General features: G+C 44.0%; 1 protein-coding gene across 1 annotated transcript; it reads left to right on the top strand.

Annotated features, from left to right (window-relative positions):
* The first annotated feature begins 3759 nt into the window (after positions 1 to 3759).
* On the top strand, positions 3760 to 24588 carry CLSPN (claspin). The gene is made up of 25 exons (XM_014946407.1): positions 3760 to 3817; positions 4528 to 4657; positions 5304 to 5767; positions 6462 to 6629; positions 6963 to 7052; positions 7379 to 7451; positions 8001 to 8109; positions 8771 to 9318; positions 10331 to 10522; positions 11312 to 11499; positions 12025 to 12227; positions 12634 to 12698; positions 13151 to 13356; positions 14258 to 14418; positions 14508 to 14734; positions 14956 to 15067; positions 15739 to 15820; positions 16022 to 16116; positions 16715 to 16879; positions 16972 to 17093; positions 17250 to 17377; positions 20880 to 20988; positions 23718 to 23800; positions 23879 to 24040; positions 24236 to 24588. Exons 1-25 carry the CDS (start codon positions 3797 to 3799, stop codon positions 24347 to 24349), a joined length of 4017 nt encoding a protein of 1338 aa, XP_014801893.1. The 5' UTR covers positions 3760 to 3796; the 3' UTR covers positions 24350 to 24588.
* The last annotated feature ends 1072 nt before the right edge of the window (positions 24589 to 25660 follow it).

Genomic DNA, 25660 nt, shown 5'->3' with positions numbered 1-25660 from the left:
TATAGTGTAATGCCTCCACCCTCTCTGCGTTGCCAGTTACCAGTCAGAGAACAGGATCGGGAAGCAAATGCCCGCACAGCGAAGGGCTTTTTCAGCAGAGAACAGAGTGTTCTGCAGAAAAAGCGCAGAGGGTCTTAAATACTACCTGAATATGTTCTGTTAACATTTGCACAACAGCCTAAAAACTCCATGGGTTTTTATTTATTTACAAACGTGAATACCTTTTTCACAAGCAGGCAATTTCATTTGTTACTAAAACCGAGGATTGTTTTTTCTCCGACTCTGTCTAGCGGGTTAGAGACAATCTCTTAATTATATGGATTAATGGTGGTTTTGCAGAGTCCGCATCTGTCCCCTCCATTACCAAACAGCAATTCTTAAAATTACTGTAGCTCCTGGAGCAGCCACAGGAAACCAGGGCTGCACTGCGATGTTCGCAGTGGGTTTCATGGACATTTCCTTTTCTCACTTCCTCCGTTCCCAGCCTGGTTGGCTCCAGGGGAACTGCCGTAGCAGATTAGTCCGTCTGCTCCTGATAGCCCACAGAACCACAGCCTCTACCAAACACTCCAGAACATGTACTTCTTTTCTGAGCTTGCCTTCAGTGACAGGAGATCCCTGCACTTTGACTCCAACCACTAAAAAGCGCCAGACATCCCTCACTCTCCTTCAGAAGGGCCCTGACACTCAAGTGGGTTGCAAACACCCCTTCAAGTTCTGGGGAGGGAAAGAAGAAGCGTCACACACCTCGCAGCCACCTAAACCACATCAAACACTTCTGTTTTTTCCATTAATTGCTACAGATCTGGAAAAGCCCCCTGAGCATCACACTTGAGTTCAACCTGCCAGCCTTTCCCCTCCTGGGCAGAACTGGGGCCCCGTGTACCGGTGGTGTTTTGTGGTGGCAGCACTTTGTAGGGAGCAAACGTAGAGAAATGAGTTGAGGTGTGAGACTTACAGAACCACAGAACAGTTTGGGTGAGAGGGGACCTTTAAAGGTCATCTAGTCCAACATCCTCTGCTATGCGCAGGGGCACCTTCAACTAGATCAGGCTGCACAAAGCCCCATCCAGCCTGGCCTTGAACCCCTCCAGGGATGGGGCAGCCACAGCTTCTCTGGGCAACCCAGGCCAGGCTCTCACCACCCTCACAGCAAAGAAGTTATTTCTAGTATCTCATTGCAATCTCCCCTTTCCATTTAAAACCATCACCCCTCATCCTATTGCTCCCCTCCCTGAACAAGAGTCCTTCCCCAGCTTTCCTGGAGCCCCTTGAGGGACTGGAAGGCGCTCTAAGGTCTCCCCAGAGCCTTCTCTTCTCCAGGCTGACCCCCCCCAACTCTCTCAGCCCCCCCTCACAGCAGAGGGGCAGCCCTCACAGCATCTTTGTGGCCTTCTCAGGACCTGCTCCAACAGGCCTTTCCTGTGCTGAGGGCTCCAGAGATGGACGCAGGGCCGCAGGGAGGGTCTCACTCAACTCAGACTCATCTGTACTCACCTGTCCCGATCACAAGGGGAAGGCTTTTACACTCCCACTAGCACAAGCCTGCAAGATGCCCGGGAGCAGGTCTGCAGCCTCCCGAGGTGAGGCAGCACCTGACACTGCCGTTCGCTCACACCGGCTCTGGAGTCAGGGCTAGGCCGTCCCCTCAACGCAGGCCCCTTCTGGGACAGGGCCCGACCTGAACTCTGAGGGGCCAGCGTACCCTAGGGGGGCGGGGCCGGGCCCACAGACCCCCGAGGGGCCCATGCAGCCTAGTGCCACACCGGGAGGGCCGTGCTCACGGCCGGGGTCAGGCCGAGCCCCCCCGGGTACCCTCCGCTGGACCCGCGGTCCCGCCGCCGCCTCCCCTCCCCTCAGCCGCAGGGCGGGGCTACAGGGCGTGCCCTCACAGCAAAGAAGTTATTTCTAGTATCTCATTGCAATCTCCCCTTTCCATTTAAAACCATCACCCCTCATCCTATTGCTCCCCTCCCTGAACAAGAGTCCTTCCCCAGCTTTCCTGGAGCCCCTTGAGGGACTGGAAGGCGCTCTAAGGTCTCCCCAGAGCCTTCTCTTCCCCAGGCTGACCCCCCCCAACTCTCTCAGCCCCCCCTCACAGCAGAGGGGCAGCCCACACAGCATCTTTGTGGCCTTCTCAGGACCTGCTCCAACAGGCCTTTCCTGTGCTGAGGGCTCCAGAGATGGGTCGCAGGGAGGGTCTCACTCGACTCAGACTCATCTGTACTCACCTGTCCCGATCACAAGGGGAAGGCTTTTACACTCCCACTAGCACAAGCCTGCAAGATGCCCGGGAGCAGGTCTGCAGCCTCCCGAGGTGAGGCAGCACCTGACACTGCCGTTCGCTCACACCGGCTCTGGAGTCAGGGCCAGGCCGCCCCCTCAACGCAGGCCCCTTCTGGGACAGGGCCCGGCCTGAACTCTGAGGGGCCAGCGTACCCCTAGGGGGATGGGGCCGGACTCACAGACCCCCGAGGCGCCCATGCAGCCTAGTGCCGCACCGGGAGGGCCGTGCTCACGGCCGGGGGCAGGCCGAGCCCCCCCGGGAACCCTCCGCCGGACCCACCGTCCCGCCGCTGCCTCCCCTCCCCGCAGCCGCAGGGCGGGGCTACAAGGCGTGCGAGTGGCCTCGAAGCGCGAGCGATGATTGGCCCAGACGAAGAGGGCGGGGGCTAGGCGGAAAAATCTCCCAATCAAAAGCCGGGGGGCGGGCCTTCCGGGGCAGCTCTCGGCAGCCGTTGGCTGGAGCCGGGGGTGGGCGGAGCCGGGGCAGCGCGCGAAGACTTGAAGCGGTTTCCGAGGCGGCCGCCCGGCGGGAACGGTGACGGGTTGGGGCCAGAGGGGCAGCCCACACAGCATCTTTGTGGCCTTCTCAGGACCTGCTCCAACAGGCCTTTCCTGTGCTGAGGGCTCCAGAGATGGGTCGCAGGGAGGGTCTCACTCGCTTTCCTGTGCTGAGGGCTCCAGAGATGGACGCAGGGCCGCAGGGAGGGTCTCACTCAACTCAGACTCATCTGTACTCACCTGTCCCGATCACAAGGGGAAGGCTTTTACACTCCCACTAGCACAAGCCTGCAAGATGCCCGGGAGCAGGTCTGCAGCCTCCCGAGGTGAGGCAGCACCTGACACTGCCGTTCGCTCACACCGGCTCTGGAGTCAGGGCTAGGCCGTCCCCTCCATCTGTACTCACCTGTCCCGATCACAAGGGGAAGGCTTTTACACTCCCACTAGCACAAGCCTGCAAGATGCCCGGGAGCAGGTCTGCAGCCTCCCGAGGTGAGGCAGCACCTGACACTGCCGTTCGCTCACACCGGCTCTGGAGTCAGGGCCAGGCCGCCCCCTCAACGCAGGCCCCTTCTGGGACAGGGCCCGGCCTGAACTCTGAGGGGCCAGCGTACCCCTAGGGGGATGGGGCCGGACTCACAGACCCCCGAGGCGCCCATGCAGCCTAGTGCCGCACCGGGAGGGCCGTGCTCACGGCCGGGGGCAGGCCGAGCCCCCCCGGGAACCCTCCGCCGGACCCACCGTCCCGCCGCTGCCTCCCCTCCCCGCAGCCGCAGGGCGGGGCTACAAGGCGTGCGAGTGGCCTCGAAGCGCGAGCGATGATTGGCCCAGACGGAGAGGGCGGGGGCTAAGCGGAAAAATCTCCCAATCAAGAAGCGGGGGGCGGGCCTTCCGGGGAAGCCCTCGGCAACCGTTGGCTGGAGCCGGGGGTGGGCGGAGCCGGGGCAGCGCGCGAAGACTTGAAGCGGTTTCCGAGGCGGCCGCCCGGCGGGAACGGTGACGGGTTGGGGCTATGGCGGTGGCCCCCACTGAGGTGAGTCCTGCCGCTCCGCAAGCCCCATGGGTGGTGGTAGCGGCGGCTGCAGTCCGTAGCCTGCCAGTGGCGTCGGACGTCATCTGGCTATGGAGCGGTGGGGGGCTAGGAGGGGTAGCGAGCGAGGCGGCAGTGGCGGAGGCCTCCTGGGCTCCCCTGAACCTGGGCGGCACCGTTCCCTCACTGGGCTCGCTCCTCACTTCGTACCGACTACGTTTTCCCGCGCACCGGCGTCGCGCCCTTCTGCCCGGCTGCCGCGGTGCACGCCGGGACGGCGGCGGTGCTGGGCCCGGGCGAGCGCGGGGCATGCTGGGATGGGCGCGCGGGGCATGCCGGGAGGGGCGCGCGGGCAGGGCCGCACCCCCCTCTTGGAATTCAGTTAATTCAGGTGAAATGGGGGTGTGGAACCATAAAGTTTGCCGTTTCTCGGTATTCTCTTCGTTCTAATGGTTTTAGATAATCAGTGGCGAGCGGGCTGTATGTCCACTCTCTTTTCTGGGCGTTGAAGCTCACCCTCAGCGTTAGTGCTGCTGAGGGCAGTGCAGTGTCCCTCAGGGAAACACCAGTTAATTCTCTCGTTATAACGACGGTGTGTGTGTTACTGGTGTGTAAAGGGTTTCCCGAGGCTTGGGAATGAATTTCTCCTCCGAGAGTCCTTCCTACAGAAACAGCCTTTGTCACAGTAAGGACATCTTATTTTTCCTTTGTAGTTTCCGTTAGAAGATGTGAATTCAGACTTGCAGAAGCCCCTGGACAGTGACTCTGACAGCGGCCAGGGCAGCTGTGAAACGGCCTCCCCAGGTCACCTCAGCAAGGGGCCGGCGTCCCTCGATGGTGGAGGTCTGTCCTGTTCCCCTGAACCTGCCTTCAGCGGAGTGGTTTTCATTTGTTTTATAAGTAACCTGCTTAGGAGGTTGTTACTACTTGACCTGCTTGAACCCAAACTGCCTTTTGTGTTGCTCAGAATGTGGGCAGACATCTGTAAATCTCTGCAAAGTGTTTTTTGAGGTACAGAAAGAGAAATAGTAAATGGGACATAAGCATCTTAATCTCTTATTTCATTTGTTTTTATAATTTACTTAATTTATATACTTATTTAGTTAGCTACTGTGTGGTTTATTACTATTTCAAGGCAAGTTGCTAATCTATGGGTGAAGCGTTTTCAGCTTTGCCTTTTTTTTTAAAGCTTAAAACCCATAACATCAGTTTGGGTCAATTCTGTACTGCACTACAGGGAGACATGGATTTTGAAAACTTGAGTTCAAGCTGATTTGCTGGAATTGTTGACGTCTGTGAAATTTAACGTGTGTAATATTATGTATTGCTGATTGATTGTTAATTAACTTGTGGCTGAGTTCAAGCTGATTTGCTGGAATTGTTGATATCTGTGAAATTTAACATGTGTAACATTATGTATTGCTGATCATTAATTACCTTGTGGAATTTTCCTCTCCTTTCAATTGTTTCTTTTAATGTATTTTGTCAGATTCAGAGGAAGAGATTTTTGTACATAAAAAAGCAAAAAGAAAGAAGGTGATTCAGGACAGTGAGAGTGAAGACGGAGAGGATGGCGGCTCTTTTCTGCAGGATGATTCTCCAGAGGGAGACAAGGAAAAAGAAGAGGAAAAAGAGAATGTTACTACCCAGAGGAACAAGAAACCTCGTCGGATTCGCCAAGGTCTGCTGGACAGTGATGACAGTGACACTGATGACCATTTAGAGATTGAAAACCTTGAAACAAGCAGAAATTCTGGCTTGCCTGAGAACGAGTTGGAAGAGGAGAGACCCCTAAAAACTGGAAAAAAGGACAGAAAACATAAACAACATAAACATGATTTTGAAGAAGAGACGGCAAAGGTAGCTGGAGGAAAATCAAGAAGAAGAAAGGAGAAGGAGAGAAGATTTGAGTCCATTAAACAGCTGAAAAAAGAAAAGAAGCCTAGAACAGAGGTATGTATTTTGGCAGAACATCTCATGTTTTCTTACTAAGTTAAATTTATTACTGCATTTGCTCGTTGTGTTTCAGTGCTTCAGTGTTGCAAGTGCCTGCATTCTTGCAGCAGGTGTGGGATCCACAGGGATCCACAGAACAGCACATAACTCTGCAAAAAAAGGACAAACCTCAACGCTTGGTGATTTAATGTCAGTGCGTGCTAGGCCAGGCAGAAATTCTTCAAGTTCTTTGGGTTCGTTGGGGGTTTGTTACGTGCACAAACTGATTGGTCTTTTGGCTTTTCTCTATGTCGCTGTGCTGGTTTCTGGAAGAAACTTTGGGCTACTTCCCAATTGGAATTCTGGTCTAAAATAATGGCTGCTTGGGAAGTTGCATATTGTTGCTATTTATAAACTGCATATTTCAAGTGTTAATTTATTCTCTCTGGGCCATTTTGGCCGTCAGTAGTTATTGAAATTCCCTACTTATCATAGATGTAGGGAACACTGCTCCATAAATTCCCCTATTGGCTTTGCAGTGCCATACAGTGAGTAGGACTGGCTTGTATGGACACAAAGGATGCTAGATTGAAGATGGCTTGTACTTTTTCTAACTTCTTTCTTCAAGACCTTTTGACAGTTAAATTAATTTCAAAGAGCTAAAGGGGACCTTCTGAAATTAATTACACAAATACTTTATTTTTATGGCAAGCAGGTAGATGGTGGCGAGAGGTATCCTTTTAATGACAGCGGGTGTCTTCTTGATGACAAAGAACTGTTTGATAACGGCTTAGAAGAGGAAAATGATGACCCCCCAGAGGATGAGGAGTCAATAGAATCAATACGAGCAGCAGTGAAAAACAAAATAAAAAACTATAAGGTAACATTTGATAGTGATATAAGATTATTGGTTACTAGTGGGGAGTGTTGTACCTGGACCTGTCTTTTGACAATGGTGCACTTCTGCTGTGACAGAGGAGAGAATAGTCCTCTGCTTTTTGTTCTTAAGGGTGGAGGGATGTTGTCCTGCAAAGTTATGATGAGACTGCTACAGTAGGAGCTTTGGAAATCTACCATGAGTATTATGGGGCGTTTATGTTGTTTGTGGGATACTTGCTGGTTTTGATGACTAGCAAGGATTCTGTACAATTGCTTTTTACTTGTTTGCCTGTGTATCTAGACAAATAAGTGAATCTCTTTTTATCCATTGTAGAACAAAGAGCGGTTTTCTGAGGGTGAAGGCTACAAACACGTATTTGATGATGAGGATGAGGAACCTGTATTAAAGGAACCAAAAAGGAAGGTGAAGAATCCTTCTTTTTAAAGCTCCCCATTGTTTGTTGTAGTGACTCAAATGTTTTTTGTACATACATTGTCCAATGTTTTTGTTGATGTGCAATTTTTAATCTTTTTTTTGAACTGGCTGCGTTATTCTGACTTCTTTCTGTTTGAAAGGGAAGTATAAGCTATTTAGTTTGTTGATGTGCAATTTTTAATCTTTTTTTAACTGGCTGCATTATTCTGATTTCTTTCTGTTTGAAAGGGAAGAATAAGCTATTTCTAAAGTACAGATAAAGTCCCATATTTTGTTTTCTGACTTCAGCCTTTCTTTTCTTTCCTTTCCCTAAGGAGCGGAAAGCAGCAAGGTTAAGTAAAGAAGCCATCAAACAACTGCATAGTGAGACCCAACGACTTATTAGAGGTAAAACTTAAATTCTTTGTATGTAGAGGGGTATGAACTGTTAAGAAATTCAGGGGAGAAATTGAAAGAATTCACCCAAAAGTTTAGAGCTTTCTTTTACCCAGCATGAGTTACTGAGGGTTGAAGGGTGCAAGGCCAGTTTTATTCAAAGACCTGTTAAAAAGATACCTTTGTAACTAATGAAAAAACAGAAAGATCATTGTACAAACACTTGAGCCTGTAAACTTTTGTGTAAAGTTAGTGCAACGTTTGGAGAGTGGGATAGGCATATAATAGAACTGGATCTGGTCCAGCCATTCTGGTACTAACATCACAGTTAATTTCCTGATGAATCTATGGACACCTTGCAAATTTGGTCTCAAAGACTGTTGCTGTTGGAATTCTCTCCCAAACAGCAGGGTTTGCTGTATCCAAGTTCAAACTCTGCTCTTTGTGCCTAGTCAGATGTCTTTGCTGACAAATACTTGTGTCAAGCTTCTTTGAATTTTGGAGATATCAAATCAATGCCTCTGACTTTTAAAATTTTCTTTCACCTCCTTTCTCTGGCAGAATCGTCTGTGTCTCTCCCGTATCACGTGCCTGAGGCCAAAAGCATTCACGACTTCTACAAGAATAGACCTCGGCCAGTATGTCAGGGAAATGCCATGGCATTGCTGAAGTAAGGACTTAAAGCTTCCTCCTATTTTTTCATAAATATTCATATTTTGAGGCTATCCCGGCTTTGCTTTTGGGGATAACCAGACTTGTGCATGCTGTAGGTGTTGTATGACATACACACCTGATCTGTGTACGGTCACAGATATTTTTCCTGTTTGATTTTAGCTGTTGCTTTGACTGGAAAGTTTTATTAAGAAACTTTTGAGGCTTCTTGAATTCTGTGAACACCTGGGAATGCCCTGTTAGCATAAGGCAATGCTGCCCTCATGACCCAATTCTACAGTTGAAGTCATCGGGGCAGTGACTCCAGACAAAGTCAGATGCTTGTGCAGTTACTTTAATGTGCTTTAGGCTGGACCACGCCATTTTACGTGGACTGTTTCTTCTTTTGAGTAATGTGTAGTAAAATATTTAAGCTAGTGTAGTTGCAAAATCTCTCAGAAATTTTTTCGTGTAATAATGTAACTAATACAAACCTGTTATGCTACTCTGCACGTCCTGATCTCCTCAAAATGAAGTTTTCTGGACTTCTTTCCTTCACCTCTTCCTACATATAAATGACAGTAATTAGAAAATGATCTCTTCCTCTCTGGGTTTGTTCTCAACCTCTTCTCTGCTTTCACTCTAGCCATGGCTGATAGATTTCTTTCTGCTGTCCTTAGGTCCACTAAATATCAGCTGCCCCTGAGTGAAGAATCTACAGACACTAAGAGCTTGCGTACGGATTGCAGAGATGGGCAGGTCGAAGGTGATCAGTCGGCAGCTGATGAACCAGAAACAAGCCTTGGCAGAGATGCTGATAGTTCTGTGAACAAGCCTCTTGCTGATGTAGGGCACAACTCGACAGAGGACTGTGCTGAGAAGCCCAGTGATGAGACTCTCACAACTAGGACTGATGCAACTGATGGTAGCACAGAAGAACAGCAGCGCCCTGACTTCCCGAGCACTGACTGTGGTGAACAGAAAGAGAATGAAATTCCTTTAGCAGCTGGAGGAGATGCCCTTGAGCAAAGAGATGGAACAGCACCAGAGTTAGAATGTGAAAAAAGCAATCAAGAAGTGGGGACTGGACTGGGGGCACAGCCTGAGAAAGTGAGGAAGTCCAAGTTGGATAAACTTCGCGAACTGGGAATCGACCTGTCCATCAAGCCAAGAATCTCTTCTGGCAACGAATCCTTTATAAACCTCGAGGAATCCGATTCAAATAAAGGTATCTCTTTTATTGTTGTAATACTGCAACACATGTCCAAGTAAATGAGTTAATTTGACTTTAGAATATCTGAGAAATGCTTAGGTGGTAGAAATCGGGCACGTTCACTTTACAGAGTCTTTGCTTGACATGGGTATCCCTTTTCTTTCAGCTGATGTTTAAAAGGGAAGTTCCAAGTCCTTAATATTTGGAAGCTTGAGGGGGTGCTCAGTGATAACTATTTAATGATGAATGATTTATTTCCAGTTTGTTATAGTGAATTATGTTGGTACTTAAAGCACCCAGGAGCACTTTTTTTGAGTTGATTTAAAACAAGCCATGCAGTAACTGTCTGGAAACAAAAGTGGCCTGTGTTCCAGAGCATTTACCATGGATTCTGTTAAAAGACAAGACTGGATAGCAAGCAAAAATGTACTGTTGTAGCAGGAATGTTTTGAATGTCTTTTATGTCTTATATACTGGAGTTTTGAACATCTGTTAATGAATATTAAATAGCTGACCCTGTTTTGGGGAAAGATCGCGAATGGTTAGGCAATTCTAGAATTCCATTAAATTTATTATGTATTAGAAGATATCAAGAAGCTCTCTGGGTTTGACGCTACTTCTGGGTGTGCAGGAAACTGATCTCTGCCAAGAAACAGTGTTTCCATCAGGCATCAGCCTAATTTTAGGTGTGTGTGAGCAGAAACGTGGAGAGGCCTGGTGGCTGGAAGGCTGGGAGTGAGCTGAGGGCTCGTGGATAGATCATAGTTACTGGTAGGGTAATTTAATATTAGCTAATATCAGTCAAGTAGTCAGAGCAAAATATACTGTAACATTTTATTGTTTTGTTACTCAAATACAATGGCTTTGCAAATATTAGAATATTAAAGGCCTAGAGTTTTTAACTGATTTCCTTGAAAAAATTGAGGATCTCAAGACCTACTCTTGATACAGCTGTAACACTCAATGCTTTTAAATACTATCAAATATCTAATTTGCATTTTGAAATGTAATTAATATGTACTTAAAGAGATAGAAGCCTTGAAAGCGCGTTTCTTGAAGCACACCCTTAAAACGTCCAAATCCAAAGCCGAACGGACCATAAACATGACCATCATTCGTAAGGAGACCACGTCTGAAGGGAAGGAGGAGCTGAAAACAGCCGTGGTGCCAGCAGTGCTGGCTGCAGAGAGCCTGGAGGGAGCCAGCCACACCAAGCCAGGTGGGTTTGGGAGGAGAAGTGATGATGGTTCGGTTGGAAAACACTTTGTCTTTCTTTTCCTCTCTCATTCCCCCCAGAATGTTTTAAAAATGAGTCTCGATAGACCTCTTCAATTGTACCAGCCAGTGTAGGACAGGCTCAGTCAGAGCTTTACAGCTGGTTCTCTGGATTTCTCCCTTTCAGTACAAAAATCTATATAAATTTATGTCTGCAGTTGTTTTCCATCAGCTCTCAGAATGTCACTCCTAGGCTTCTTGTGGATTATTACCATTTATTAAGTCTCTCACGCTTCCTTATTTCTATACTGCAGTCTCTAATAGAATTTTCTGTATTTGCAAACAAAAATGTGTGGAGTGTGACTCTCCCATAGTATCCATTATGAGAAATAGATTATTTAGCTGGTTCTATGGGCATGTGGTATTTTTAGCTGCTCTTAATTATTTCATGTGCTGTAGCACGCCTGCCCATGGCAATTGGATGCTCTTGTTCCCAAAAGACACAGAGGAGAGACAGACCTGCTTCTCGGAGTGCTGCACCGCTGGCGGCTATGGATAATGAGGGATCTTGATAATTCATAAGATTGTCTGGTCTCTCTAAACTGAGCTCATCAAAACTAACGGCTCTGGCTCTCCCAGCTGGCAGGTCAATTCAGACAAACATTTCAAAACAAGCAATTTTTTTAATTCCCTTTTTATACGTGTCGTTACATTCGATTGGATGCTTGAAGGCAGTGAAGTTAAGGGCTCACTGTAGTACATCTAATATATTAATTTATTCCTTTATATCCAGGTGAAAAGCTACAGGCACTGAAGGCTAAGCTCCAGGAGGCCATGAAGCTCCGCAGGACTGAGGAACGGCAGAAGCGGCAAGCGTTGTTCAAACTGGATAATGAGGAGGTGTTGGAGGAGGAAGAGGAGGAGGAGGAGGAAGAAGAGATGACAGATGAGTCTGAGGAAGAGGAGGAAGGCGATCATGAGGTCTGTATGCAACTTTTCTACATCACCTAGTCAGCTTCAGTTCTGCTGCCTCTCCCCAGTGAAATGAGACTTTTGTGCACTATGAGTATTAGGGAAATGGCCAGGAATTCTTCCTAGAAACGAAAAGATTGCTACAGTTTGTATGTTCAGGGTTTGGATTGTCTAAAGCTGAATTTATTAGTATTTTCTTTATTTGTCTAAACAATATTAAAAACAAATGCAACTGTATAAAAGATTCTGGTGCCACTTCCTCTTTTCATATGTGCTTGGCTCATGGCTAGCAGGGACAAACAGAGGGCAGGGTAGGGTTCTCCATGTCCTTTTCCAAAGGATCAGAATAGCTTGGCTGTTTTGAGCACCTCTGTGTCTGTCCTCTTGGAGGAGAAAAGGTGTGTGTAAGAACAGTGGATGTGGCTCAGCTTCATCCTCCACGTGTTAAAGCATTTTCTTGAAAAGCACACAAGGAAGTTGCCAGCTCAAAGCCGTGGTCACCGTATCTCTGCTGTGTTTGGGGGTGTTTTTTAGAATGTGGAATATGTGCTGGATGAAGCAGAGGAAGATAACGAAGATATAGAAGAGAAACACGGTGAAGATGGTGATAAAGAAACCGACAAAGAATCAATTGATGGAGAAAAGTTGGAGAAATCTGTGCACTCTGATTCTGTTCCCAAACTGCCCTCAACAGAGTCTACATTGATGCTTTTTAAGGACAGCTCCTCCAAAATGGGGTAAATAAACCAAGCTTTAAAAATGGTGCCTGAGCAATTTAAAATTTGATCAATAGCCGTAGGTGTTTTGAAGTACTTTTTTTTAATAAAATGGGGTAAATAAACCAAGCTTTAAAAATGGTGCCTGAGCAATTTAAAATTTGATCAATAGCCGTAGGTGTTTTGATTTAAAGTACTTTTTTTTTAATAAGTATTTTTTCTCTCTTGTTCTAGTAGTTATATGTGCATTCATATATATTTTCTTTAAAAAAACTTAATGACTGTAATTGTATAGTGGAATAATGTAGATCTTAATCGGTGTACTAGATGTATTTTTGTGTGTTACCTTGGTTTTTTGCAATTAGGTTTGACAGCAGCAATGCATCTTGTCTATATTAGTAAATGCATTTTATTTAATGAATTGCAGATATTCTCTTCCTGATGAGAAACTTGAAATGGAAGAAGCTGCAGACAAAGGACCCACAAAGTTAGGTAAAGTAGAACTATTATTGTAGGTCCCATATTTTTTCACATGGCACACACAGAAGTTTCTATTTGGGATTGGTGTTCAATATTGTTGTTATTTCACCTCCTGTAGAGTTATACAGTGTGATTATAAAAGTTTAGACTGAAAGAAAAGTTCAAAATGATACTGAGTGTGATTATAAAAGTTTAGACTGAAAGAAGTGAGAGAGCTTGAGAAAATTAGAGGAAACTAAAGTTCAAAATGATACTGAAAAAAAATATCAAAACAGTCAGAAATCAAGATGAAATTCAGTTAAAAAGTGCAATATGCATCCTCTATGAAAAAAAAATCCAACGTGAGCCCAGAATAAGGAATTTTTAGCAAGGTGTTGGTGTTGCAAAATAGTGTCTTGAGGTTTTACTGGATGACAAAAAAAGAGTTGTTAAGCACTGTTTTTAAATACTTGTTTTCTTTGCAGAGGATGATGATTCCTTCTCTCTCCCAACGCTGGCAAAGGAGAACAGCCATAACAGCAGCTTCGAGCTGATCGGCTCCATGATCCCGTCCTACCAGCCCTGCAACAGACAGATCTCTCGGGGAGGGAACTTCCTCTCTGCAGCAGGAGGTTTCAGGTCGCCTTCCCCAGGCTTTTTCAAAACAAGCTTTATCAGCTCTGCCTCCAAGGTGAGGCTCTTGGGCCTGTCAAACAGTCAGAAATCAAGATGAAATTCAGTTTAAAAGTGCAATGTGCATTCTCTATGAAAAAAAAATCCAATGTGAGCCCAGAATAAGGAATTTTTAGCGAGGTGTTGGTGTTGCAAAATAGTGTCTTGAGGTTTTACTGGATGACAAAAAAAGAGTTGTTAAGCACTGTTTTTAAATACTTGTTTTCTTTGCAGAGGATGATGATTCCTTCTCTCTCCCAACGCTGGCAAAGGAGAACAGCCATAACAGCAGCTTCGAGCTGATCGGCTCCATGATCCCGTCCTACCAGCCCTGCAACAGACAGATCTCTCGGGGAGGGAACTTCCTCTCTGCAGCAGGAGGTTTCAGGTCGCCTTCCCCAGGCTTTTTCAAAACAAGCTTTATCAGCTCTGCCTCCAAGGTGAGGCTCTTGGGCCTGTCCCCGTGATACATTAACACAATGGGTAGTGAATAGATGGATTTTTATCCTGACTGTCATGTGTGTCAAAAAATAATACCAGGAAAAGCATCTAGTGAAATGCTTTTATATGAGTAAGATTTCAGAAAAGCAAACTGTTCTTGGAGTTTAAAATGTTTCCATGTTGGAAGGAACAAAAATGACATAATAAAAACTTGTAGCATCTTTTCTTTGATTTTTTTAGAAGATAATTTGGCTTTGGTATCTAAAATATGTATATCAAAAATTTTTAAGCATACTTACATGAGGTACACAATATCTGATGCCAGTGAACTCCTGTGATTTATCAGAGTGGTGTGGACGTGCTTGACTCCTGTGTGGTGTTTATTCTTTAAAATAGCTTAAGTGTTTTACCTCATTCTTACTTCTGACTTCTAGGATTGCAAAACAAATAACTTGTATATTTTCTGTTCCTTTGACTAGAGCTCAGGAAAGACATCTGAGCCCTCTCTTCCCATAGAAGATTCCCAGGACTTGTACAATGCCTCTCCTGAGCCCAAGAGTTTATTTCCAGGGGCTGGGGAGTCTCAGTTTCAGTTTTCTCTGGAAGATGACACTCAGAGCCAGCTGCTTGATGCAGATGGGTAAGTGATAGGTCTAAAGGGTGATGTTTTGTGCCCTTTACCAGAAATAGGACATACAGATCAGCAAGATTTTTCTTTCTTTCTTTCAGGTTCTTGAATGTTGGACAGCACAGGACTAAGTACCAGCCCTCAAAGCATCAGCTGACGCTGGCGAGTATGGATGAGAACGCCATGGATGCCAATATGGATGAACTGCTGGACTTGTGTTCAGGACAGTTTAGCAGCCAAGCTGAACACGTGCCAAACAGTGCCAGTGACAAAAAGCAGAACATGGAAGAGTTGCTCAATCTTTGCTCAGGAAAATTTGTGTCTCAGAGTATGTCCTGAATTCTGTTGTCAGCTTTGCTGGTTGCTTGCTTTATAAACTTTACGCAGAGGTACCCTTTAGTTCTGGGCACTGATGCAGAACTGTGAGCTCTCACAGTTTGCCACTTCTGTGGGAGCATGTTCACTGTAATTTCTAGGATGCTCTCTGATATTTTAAGAGTATAAATAAACCTGTCTAATAAGTTGCTGTCTTATTACTTTTCGTAGCAGGTTCTCCAACGTGGGCCTCTTCGGTGTCTTCCAAGGCAGAAAAGGACAGTGACATTGAAGATCCGATGGCAGAAGCTCTAGCACTTTGTTCAGGTTCCTTTCCCACAGACAGGTTAGCATTGTTCTTCCCAAAATTTACAAAACAGTGGTAGTTGTCTTGCTTCGCTCTTGATGTGTCATCTTATTTGACATAATTTCAAAGTGTGGTCTGTTTCGGAGGTAAAGCAGTCGCTCTAAATCAGCAGCATATGCTGTTTCCCACAGCTACTGTGAAGGGAAAATCTTTGCCTTTCACTGACAGTGAAAGAAATGTTGAAAAAACTTTCATCAAACTGAGACAAGATTGCTAGAATGTGGGATTTCTGGGTTCTGTTCAGGGCTGTTGCCAAACTACAGGAACCGTGACCAAATGTAAGTTGGGTACTTGTGTTTTTTCTACTGATGAAACTGGGAAGATCTATGGCTGCCTGACAAAAGGATAATGAGGCTTAACAAATGGGAATGGCAGAGGGATATGAGAGGGATTTGGAAATAAACTCAGAAATCAGTACTTGTCCCATGGTTTCTGCAAGTGAAGACCAGAGGTCTCAAAACATCAATGCTTATGGGGATTTGGGGCATTTAAAGCTAAAAGCTGTTGAGAGACTGTAGCTCTTTGAGGACTCACAGATGATTGCCTGAGACCAGCTGAGGTGGTGGTTGAAATTTTGTCTTGAATTATTGTGAAGCCATCACTGGAGGTGAAATGAAAATGTGTATTTCCCTCATTTGCTTTTCCCCCAGGGAAGAGGAAGAAGAGGAGGAGCATGAAGAACTCGGTGATTTTCAGCTTGTAACAGATGACAACGTCTTTGATAGTGATGAGGTAGGAACTGATGGAGCAAGGCAATGTTTGGATCATTTAAAAAGTCTCTGAAATACCATAATACACTGGATATAGCAAATCCTCTGAAAAATCTCTGGTGCTTCAGTCTGTTTTTATTGATTGAAGAACAGAAGAGGCTGTCATTGCAAAGCAGTCTGCTCCCAGAAACTCCTTAATTCCTGAAAACTGTCTCTTTGATAGGATGAAAAAAGTGGAGGTAGTGATGCTGAAGAAGCAGAAATGAGTGACGAAGAGGAAGAACTGCTGAGACATAGACAGGGCATGAAGAAAAAACTGTAAGTACATCTTTTTTGTATTGTAATTGCCAGGCAAAGAATAGAATGTTAATAGCACTAGATATTTACTGTATAATTATTCCCTCCCCAGCCTTAGCTTTATATGGTGCTGGCTCTGGCTGGTTTTTTGCTTTGGTACTGTCATGTCACATGAGTTTAACTACATTGCCAGTGGTTTATAGAGGATTTTTGTTATAATTTTCATTATAGATGGAAATCAAAAGACATTTGTTGAAAGCAATGCACGATTTTTTTAACCAAAAAAGGGGGTGCAAGACTATTGCTGTCATTCCTCATGTCTTAAAGTTTTTATTTGCTCTAGTTAGTAAAATGGCTGGCTGGCAGTTACCATTGCCATCAAGTTTAGTGGCAACTGGGAAGGAATCTGGTGGTTGACAATAATTCAGGATGTTGCATGTTGGCAGGCTGTGTGTGTACATGTGCAAGAACTCAAAAATTATCAAAAATTAAAGGTGAATCATCACTTCTCACTTAAGATACACGTTAATTTTATGTCAAAAGAGAAAACTTGGTTTCGGAAGATTTGTGTGATTATTACTGGTCTACCGAGCTGAACTTTCTTAATGTTCTTTTCTAGAAAACTGCAGGATTTCATGGAAGACGAGGCCGAGCTGTCGGGGAGCGACGTGGGAAGCGAGGATGAGTATGATGGTGAAGACCTGAATGAATATGAAGAAGAGATGATTGACGAGGAACTCCCTAATGAAGTGGAACTAGAAAATCAGATACAGAAATTTCACATGTCAGTGACACTATTAGTCTCTATTTGTGTGTGTCGAGTCCTGGCTGGGATACACCCTGGTCTGACCCCCTCCCTCTCTCCTGCCTCGGTAGGAAGGCGATGCTGGATGACGACAAGCGCCAGCTGCGCCTGTACCAGGAGAGATACCTCATTGATGGGGACCTGCACAGCGACGGCCCCGGCAGAATGAGGAGGTTCAGATGGAAAAACATAGGTACCTTTCTGATCCTGAGTCAGCAGATGGGGGGGAGATTGGAAAGAGAGTCTGTGTTTAGTAGTTTGCTTGGCTTTTGGGGGGTTTTTTACTAGTCTAAATATTTTATGCCTCTTTTAAAATCGATAGCTAATTATTTTTTTCCCCTTTGTCTAGATTACGATTCACAGATCGACTTGTTTCAGAGAGATTCAGATAACGAGGATGAAAATGAGCAGTTCGATGAGACAGAGGTGAAATGGAGGAAAGAGCGATTTGAACGAGAGCAGTGGCTCCGTGAGCAGGTATTAATTAGCTGCAAGAAAGGCACCTGGCTCGGGCTTTCTCTGCACCATTGCTAGATGTGAAACTGTTAGTTCCTCGAGTTAAACTCTGGAAAAAGTACTGTTCATAAATGTCTGTTTTCCATCATGGATTTTGCTCTTCTACGAGTATGTACAACTCAGGAAAATTTGTGTCTCAGAGTATGTCCTGAATTCTGTTGTCAGCTTTGCTGGTTGCTTGCTTTATAAACTTTACGCAGAGGTACCCTTTAGTTCTGGGCACTGATGCAGAACTGTGAGCTCTCACAGTTTGCCACTTCTGTGGGAGCATGTTCACTGTAATTTCTAGGATGCTCTCTGATATTTTAAGAGTATAAATAAACCTGTCTAATAAGTTGCTGTCTTATTACTTTTCGTAGCAGGTTCTCCAACGTGGGCCTCTTCGGTGTCTTCCAAGGCAGAAAAGGACAGTGACATTGAAGATCCGATGGCAGAAGCTCTAGCACTTTGTTCAGGTTCCTTTCCCACAGACAGGTTAGCATTGTTCTTCCCAAAATTTACAAAACAGTGGTAGTTGTCTTGCTTCGCTCTTGATGTGTCATCTTATTTGACATAATTTCAAAGTGTGGTCTGTTTCGGAGGTAAAGCAGTCGCTCTAAATCAGCAGCATATGCTGTTTCCCACAGCTACTGTGAAGGGAAAATCTTTGCCTTTCACTGACAGTGAAAGAAATGTTGAAAAAACTTTCATCAAACTGAGACAAGATTGCTAGAATGTGGGATTTCTGGGTTCTGTTCAGGGCTGTTGCCAAACTACAGGAACCGTGACCAAATGTAAGTTGGGTACTTGTGTTTTTTCTACTGATGAAACTGGGAAGATCTATGGCTGCCTGACAAAAGGATAATGAGGCTTAACAAATGGGAATGGCAGAGGGATATGAGAGGGATTTGGAAATAAACTCAGAAATCAGTACTTGTCCCATGGTTTCTGCAAGTGAAGACCAGAGGTCTCAAAACATCAATGCTTATGGGGATTTGGGGCATTTAAAGCTAAAAGCTGTTGAGAGACTGTAGCTCTTTGAGGACTCACAGATGATTGCCTGAGACCAGCTGAGGTGGTGGTTGAAATTTTGTCTTGAATTATTGTGAAGCCATCACTGGAGGTGAAATGAAAATGTGTATTTCCCTCATTTGCTTTTCCCCCAGGGAAGAGGAAGAAGAGGAGGAGCATGAAGAACTCGGTGATTTTCAGCTTGTAACAGATGACAACGTCTTTGATAGTGATGAGGTAGGAACTGATGGAGCAAGGCAATGTTTGGATCATTTAAAAAGTCTCTGAAATACCATAATACACTGGATATAGCAAATCCTCTGAAAAATCTCTGGTGCTTCAGTCTGTTTTTATTGATTGAAGAACAGAAGAGGCTGTCATTGCAAAGCAGTCTGCTCCCAGAAACTCCTTAATTCCTGAAAACTGTCTCTTTGATAGGATGAAAAAAGTGGAGGTAGTGATGATGAAGAAGCAGAAATGAGTGACGAAGAGGAAGAACTGCTGAGACATAGACAGGGCATGAAGAAAAAACTGTAAGTACATCTTTTTTGTATTGTAATTGCCAGGCAAAGAATAGAATGTTAATAGCACTAGATATTTACTGTATAATTATTCCCTCCCCAGCCTTAGCTTTATATGGTGCTGGCTCTGGCTGGTTTTTTGCTTTGGTACTGTCATGTCACATGAGTTTAACTACATTGCCAGTGGTTTATAGAGGATTTTTGTTATAATTTTCATTATAGATGGAAATCAAAAGACATTTGTTGAAAGCAATGCACGATTTTTTTAACCAAAAAAGGGGGTGCAAGACTATTGCTGTCATTCCTCATGTCTTAAAGTTTTTATTTGCTCTAGTTAGTAAAATGGCTGGCTGGCAGTTACCATTGCCATCAAGTTTAGTGGCAACTGGGAAGGAATCTGGTGGTTGACAATAATTCAGGATGTTGCATGTTGGCAGGCTGTGTGTGTACATGTGCAAGAACTCAAAAATTATCAAAAATTAAAGGTGAATCATCACTTCTCACTTAAGATACACGTTAATTTTATGTCAAAAGAGAAAACTTGGTTTCGGAAGATTTGTGTGATTATTACTGGTCTACCGAGCTGAACTTTCTTAATGTTCTTTTCTAGAAAACTGCAGGATTTCATGGAAGACGAGGCCGAGCTGTCGGGGAGCGACGTGGGAAGCGAGGATGAGTATGATGGTGAAGACCTGAATGAATATGAAGAAGAGATGATTGACGAGGAACTCCCTAATGAAGTGGAACTAGAAAATCAGATACAGAAATTTCACATGTCAGTGACACTATTAGTCTCTATTTGTGTGTGTCGAGTCCTGGCTGGGATACACCCTGGTCTGACCCCCTCCCTCTCTCCTGCCTCGGTAGGAAGGCGATGCTGGATGACGACAAGCGCCAGCTGCGCCTGTACCAGGAGAGATACCTCATTGATGGGGACCTGCACAGCGATGGCCCTGGCAGAATGAGGAGGTTCAGATGGAAAAACATAGGTACCTTTCTGATCCTGAGTCAGCAGATGGGGGGAGATTGGAAAGAGAGAGAGAGTGTATGTGTGTGTTTGATAGTTTGCTTGGTTTTTGGGTTTTTTAATGGGGGGGAGATTGGAAAGAGAGTCTGTGTTTAGTAGTTTGCTTGGCTTTTGGGGGGTTTTTTACTAGTCTAAATATTTTATGCCTCTTTTAAAATCGATAGCTAATTATTTTTTTCCCCTTTGTCTAGATTACGATTCACAGATCGACTTGTTTCAGAGAGATTCAGATAACGAGGATGAAAATGAGCAGTTCGATGAGACAGAGGTGAAATGGAGGAAAGAGCGATTTGAACGAGAGCAGTGGCTCCGTGAGCAGGTATTAATTAGCTGCAAGAAAGGCACCTGGCTCGGGCTTTCTCTGCACCATTGCTAGATGTGAAACTGTTAGTTCCTCGAGTTAAACTCTGGAAAAAGTACTGTTCATAAATGTCTGTTTTCCATCATGGATTTTGCTCTTCTACGAGTATGTACAAAGGATTCAGAAGGGAAAGGCAAAACAAGTCAGCTGCAGAACTGGAATAACTCTCATGCTGGGAGCGTAACTCCACATTTTAGGAGTTTCAGTATTGGGTCAGATTTGTCAGTTGAATGTGATGCTGCATGTTTGGTCCTCATTGATAGAATGAGGATGATAAAATATCTCAGAAAGTGTAATAAACTTTCATAGTAAAAAGTAAATAAAAATGAATATATTAATTTACATAATGAAAAGACTTAAATTACCAAATGAAATGTTAATTCTTAATATATTGATAGAATGAGGATGATAAAATATCTCAAAGTGTGATAAACTTTTATAGTAAAAAGTAAATAAAAACGAATATATTAATTTACATAATGAAAAGATTTAAATTACTGAATGAAATGTTAATTCTTAATACGAACTTTTCCAGTTTTACAAAGTGTCTTCTCTCTGCTGCAGAAGGAAAAAAATAAAGAGCAGGAGGAGGAGGAAGAGGAAGAAATTGGTGAAGACAGCCAATTCATGAAACTAGCAAAAAAAGTAACTGCGAAGTCCCTGCAGAAGAAAGGTAAGTTTACTTTTTATTGACTTGACAATCAAATAAGAGAAAGGAGGTTTAACTCCCACTTGTCACCGTGGTCTCCAGTGAAGCACACGATGGATCAGAAAATTCTAGTGCCCAGTTTTCTTACACCAGTCCCAGCTCGTGTCTTCCAGAACTTGAACAGCTAGAGCTATAAAAGCATTAGAAACATACAACTGCAAGGTTGATGATAATCATGTGTATTTTCTTAACAAAATAGTATGCTACTTCAATGTTAGAGTGGAAATAAATTCCTCTACATTTTTGTTTATTCTTTTATTCTTCATTTACTTGCCTTTAAGTTGCAGATTAGACTGTAAGTGAAAGTCTCAACCTTGCAGTTTCTCCAGATGTCTGTGGCTTAAGGAAAAACTATGTCATAGAGTTAAAATAAATTCATTATAGATGGAAATCAAAAGACATTTGTTGAAAGCAATGCACGATTTTTTTAACCAAAAAAGGGGGTGCAAGACTATTGCTGTCATTCCTCATGTCTTAAGGTTTTTATTTGCTCTAGTTAGTAAAATGGCTGGCTGGCAGTTACCATTGCCATAATCTTTGGTGGCAACTGGCAAGGAATCTGGTGGTTGACAATAATTCAGGATGTTGCATGTTGGCAGGCTGTGTGTGTACACGTGCAAGAACTCAGGCTTTAGTCTTATCAAAAATTAAAGGTAAATCATCATTTCTCACTTAAGATACACGTTAATTTTATGTCAAAAGAGAAAACTTGGTTTCGGAAGATTTGTGTGATTATTACTGGTCTACCGAGCTGAACTTTCTTAATGTTCTTTTCTAGAAAACTGCAGGATTTCATGGAAGACGAGGCCGAGCTGTCGGGGAGCGACGTGGGAAGCGAGGATGAGTATGACGGTGAAGACCTGAATGAATATGAAGAAGAGATGATTGACGAGGAACTCCCTAATGAAGTGGAACTAGAAAATCAGATACAGAAATTTCACATGTCAGTGACACTATTAGTCTCTATTTGTGTGTGTCGAGTCCTGGCTGGGATACACCCTGGTCTGACCCCCTCCCTCTCTCCTGCCTCGGTAGGAAGGCGATGCTGGATGACGACAAGCGCCAGCTGCGCCTGTACCAGGAGAGATACCTCATTGATGGGGACCTGCACAGCGATGGCCCTGGCAGAATGAGGAGGTTCAGATGGAAAAACATAGGTACCTTTCTGATCCTGAGTCAGCAGATGGGGGGAGATTGGAAAGAGAGAGAGAGTGTATGTGTGTGTTTGATAGTTTGCTTGGTTTTTGGGTTTTTTATACTAGTCTAAATATTTTATGCCTCTTTTAAAATCGATAGCTAATTATTTTTTTCCCCTTTGTCTAGATTACGATTCACAGATCGACTTGTTTCAGAGAGATTCAGATAATGAGGATGAAAATGAGCAGTTCGATGAGACAGAAGTGAAATGGAGGAAAGAGCGATTTGAACGAGAGCAGTGGCTCCGTGAGCAGGTATTAATTAGCTGCAAGAAAGGCACCTGGCTCGGGCTTTCTCTGCACCATTGCTAGATGTGAAACTGTTAGTTCCTCGAGTTAAACTCTGGAAAAAGTACTGTTCATAAATGTCTGTTTTCCATCATGGATTTTGCTCTTCTACGAGTATGTACAAAGGATTCAGAAGGGAAAGGCAAAACAAGTCAGCTGCAGAACTGGAATAACTCTCATGCTGGGAGCGTAACTCCACATTTTAGGAGTTTCAGTATTGGGTCAGATTTGTCAGTTGAATGTGATGCTGCATGTTTGGTCCTCATTGATAGAATGAGGATGATAAAATATCTCAGAAAGTGTAATAAACTTTCATAGTAAAAAGTAAATAAAAATGAATATATTAATTTACATAATGAAAAGACTTAAATTACCAAATGAAATGTTAATTCTTAATATGAACTTTTCCAGTTTTACAAAGTGTCTTCTCTCTGCTGCAGAAGGAAAAAAATAAAGAGCAGGAGGAGGAGGAAGAGGAAGAAATTGGTGAAGACAGCCAATTCATGAAACTAGCAAAAAAAGTAACTGCGAAGTCCCTGCAGAAGAAAGGTAAGTTTACTTTTTATTGACTTGACAATCAAATAAGAGAAAGGAGGTTTAACTCCCACTTGTCACCGTGGTCTCCAGTGAAGCACACGATGGATCAGAAAATTCTAGTGCCCAGTTTTCTTACAGCAGTCCCAGCTCCTGTCTTCCAGAACTTGAACAGCTAGAGGTATAAAAGCATTAGAAACATACAACTGCAAGGTTGATGATAATCATGTGTATTTTCTTAACAAAATAGTATGCTACTTCAATGTTAGAGTGGAAATAAATTCCTCTACATTTTTGTTTATTCTTTTATTCTTCATTTACTTGCCTTTAAGTTGCAGATTAGACTGTAAGTGAAAGTCTCAACCTTGCAGTTTCTCCAGATGTCTGTGGCTTAAGGAAAAACTATGTCATGGAGTGAAAATAAATTTTAGGTTTTCCTTGGTTGTGGCAAAAACATGACTCCAAGTGTGCAAAGCTGTTTCAAACCCACATTTTCCCTTCTAACTGATAGAACTAATTGCCAGTCATCTGTCAGTTGTGTGACTTGTGTAATTTGATGCAGATTTATTTTTCCCTACTGTTTTTACTGTTTGTTGTCAATTGTAAGTTCTTTGGTTGATAAGAAATTATATTCTTTGAGGCTCAGAAATTGATGTTTTCCTCTGTCTCTGCCAGCGAGCCCAGCTGTTGTGGTACAGGACACAACACTCTTACCCAGGAGCCCTTTTGAAGCATTCAGACCTGCTGGTGACCCCCAGGTTGGTAACAGTTCCCAAAATGCTGTTTCCAAACTGTCTCTGTAGAGTGGTTTAATGCGGCATCTCTTTGTTCCTCAGATAAAAAACGGGTCTCTCCTGAACAGACCCAAAGCTGTCCTTCAGAAACTGGCAGCCATGTCAGAGCTTAATCCAAACGCACCTCGAAATTCAAGGAATTTTGTCTTCCAAACACTTTCCCCAGAGAAGAGTGAAGAGGGAAAGGAGAAATCAAAACCTCAGGTAAAGATTTGTGTGGATTGTGCTGCCAGTTGTGTAAATTATTTAAATGTAGAGGCACTAAGCACTGCCAAGTAGTTTTAAGTATTCTCTAGGATTTCCTAGTGTGTGCTCTCACAGCAAATCATTCTCTGATAATTCAGAACTTAAACTTTTTGAAGATTTGTATATATTCTAATGTATCCTATTCCCTTGCAGGTGAAGAAAAGAGGTCCTACTGCAGTAATAACATCTTTGGCCAAACGGCCCAGGGTGGACACCACAGAGGAAACAAGTCAAAGCCGAAGCATATTCCAGTACTTGGAGAGCTGAATATTTCTGCTCCGGGCTGGAGGTTGTATCTCTTCTCTTTGCCACTTGTGGTTTGTTTTACAAATCTGCCAGCAAATCCTCAGGAAGGCAAACAAATTGCTGAACGTTCTCCTGCTGCCACTTCATTCACAAGTTCCAGTAACTTCCAGGCAATGGTTTTGTTTATTCCCCTTTGTTTTCTCTCGGTGCTCCGTGATAAATGAGAGCACAAACCCCGTGCCTGGTTTGGGGTGAAATGCTTGCTCAGAGCACAAACCCCGTGCCTGGTTTGGGGTGCAATGCTTGCTCTTTCCCAAGCATTAAGGACACTTACACTACTCCCTTCTGTCCTCAGAACCTCCTGTGGTTCAGTAAATACCCTTGCTGGGAGAGGAATGAGGCAGAAACTCTGCAGTTAACTTAAAGCACAGGTGAAGGAGGTATTTCTGCAGATTTGGGTGAGAAGAAAGCGGTGTTCGCTGTGGCAGGACGAGGGTTGGTTACACTTGCAGTATGAAGGGAGCCATGGCTTCCTCCAGTGTCTTCTTTTCTCTGACGTTAAGCATTTATTAGCTTGGTATTTTAAGAAACTCTAATTTATATTTGATATGTATACTTTTTAAAAAGGCCCCAGTCTTTTGTGAGGCAGTGCGGTAAAGACTTCTTTCCAGGTTTTTATTACTGTTTATATTACTACATGTGCATATGAGTGTATGGGTGTGGAGCAGGAAGAATGTGAGTAACAGATGTGGGAGAGGAAGAGCAGGTGTGTCGGGGGGGTTATTTGCTTTTTTTCTGGGGGTCATTCTTTGATTCTTTGATTAGGACTCCCCTAAGTCTGTTGTTTTCATGTAAAGTGCCCTCATCCGAGAGAACCCATCATCTCTGAGCAGCCTGTAATGAGAGGCCTTCTCTAGAACAAGTAAGTTAGATAATAAGGCACCATCATTCACAACTATTCTGAATAGTTTGAAAGAAACTTGAGCCAGAACATGCAGCATCTCTGTCATTCCTGATGGCACGTTGGGTGTGTTGGAGACTAGTCAATGGTCATACCATGGCCTGCTCTGGACAACTCAACATCTTCCTGCTGTCCCACCCTTAGATTGCCAGCTCTGTCGGAGAAGTTTCCTGATCTGTAAATTTTGTAACATCCTACAGGCACACCTGGTGTGCTACATGTAAAATATTTTACTGTATATTATGTTTATAAAGAATTATGGTACTAATTGGAGTGCAACTTTACAATAAAACGTTTTTAATTTTGGAGGCAGTTGGACTTCACTTAAAGAATTTCAGTGGCTGGTGTGTATGTGGATTGTTGTTTTTTTT

The sequence above is a fragment of the Calidris pugnax genome, unplaced genomic scaffold, assembly GCF_001431845.1.
Source record: "Calidris pugnax isolate Ruff unplaced genomic scaffold, ASM143184v1 scaffold113, whole genome shotgun sequence".
In the NCBI taxonomy this organism is placed as follows: Eukaryota; Metazoa; Chordata; class Aves; order Charadriiformes; family Scolopacidae; genus Calidris; species Calidris pugnax.
This window is presented reverse-complemented; position numbering and strand designations above follow the sequence as displayed.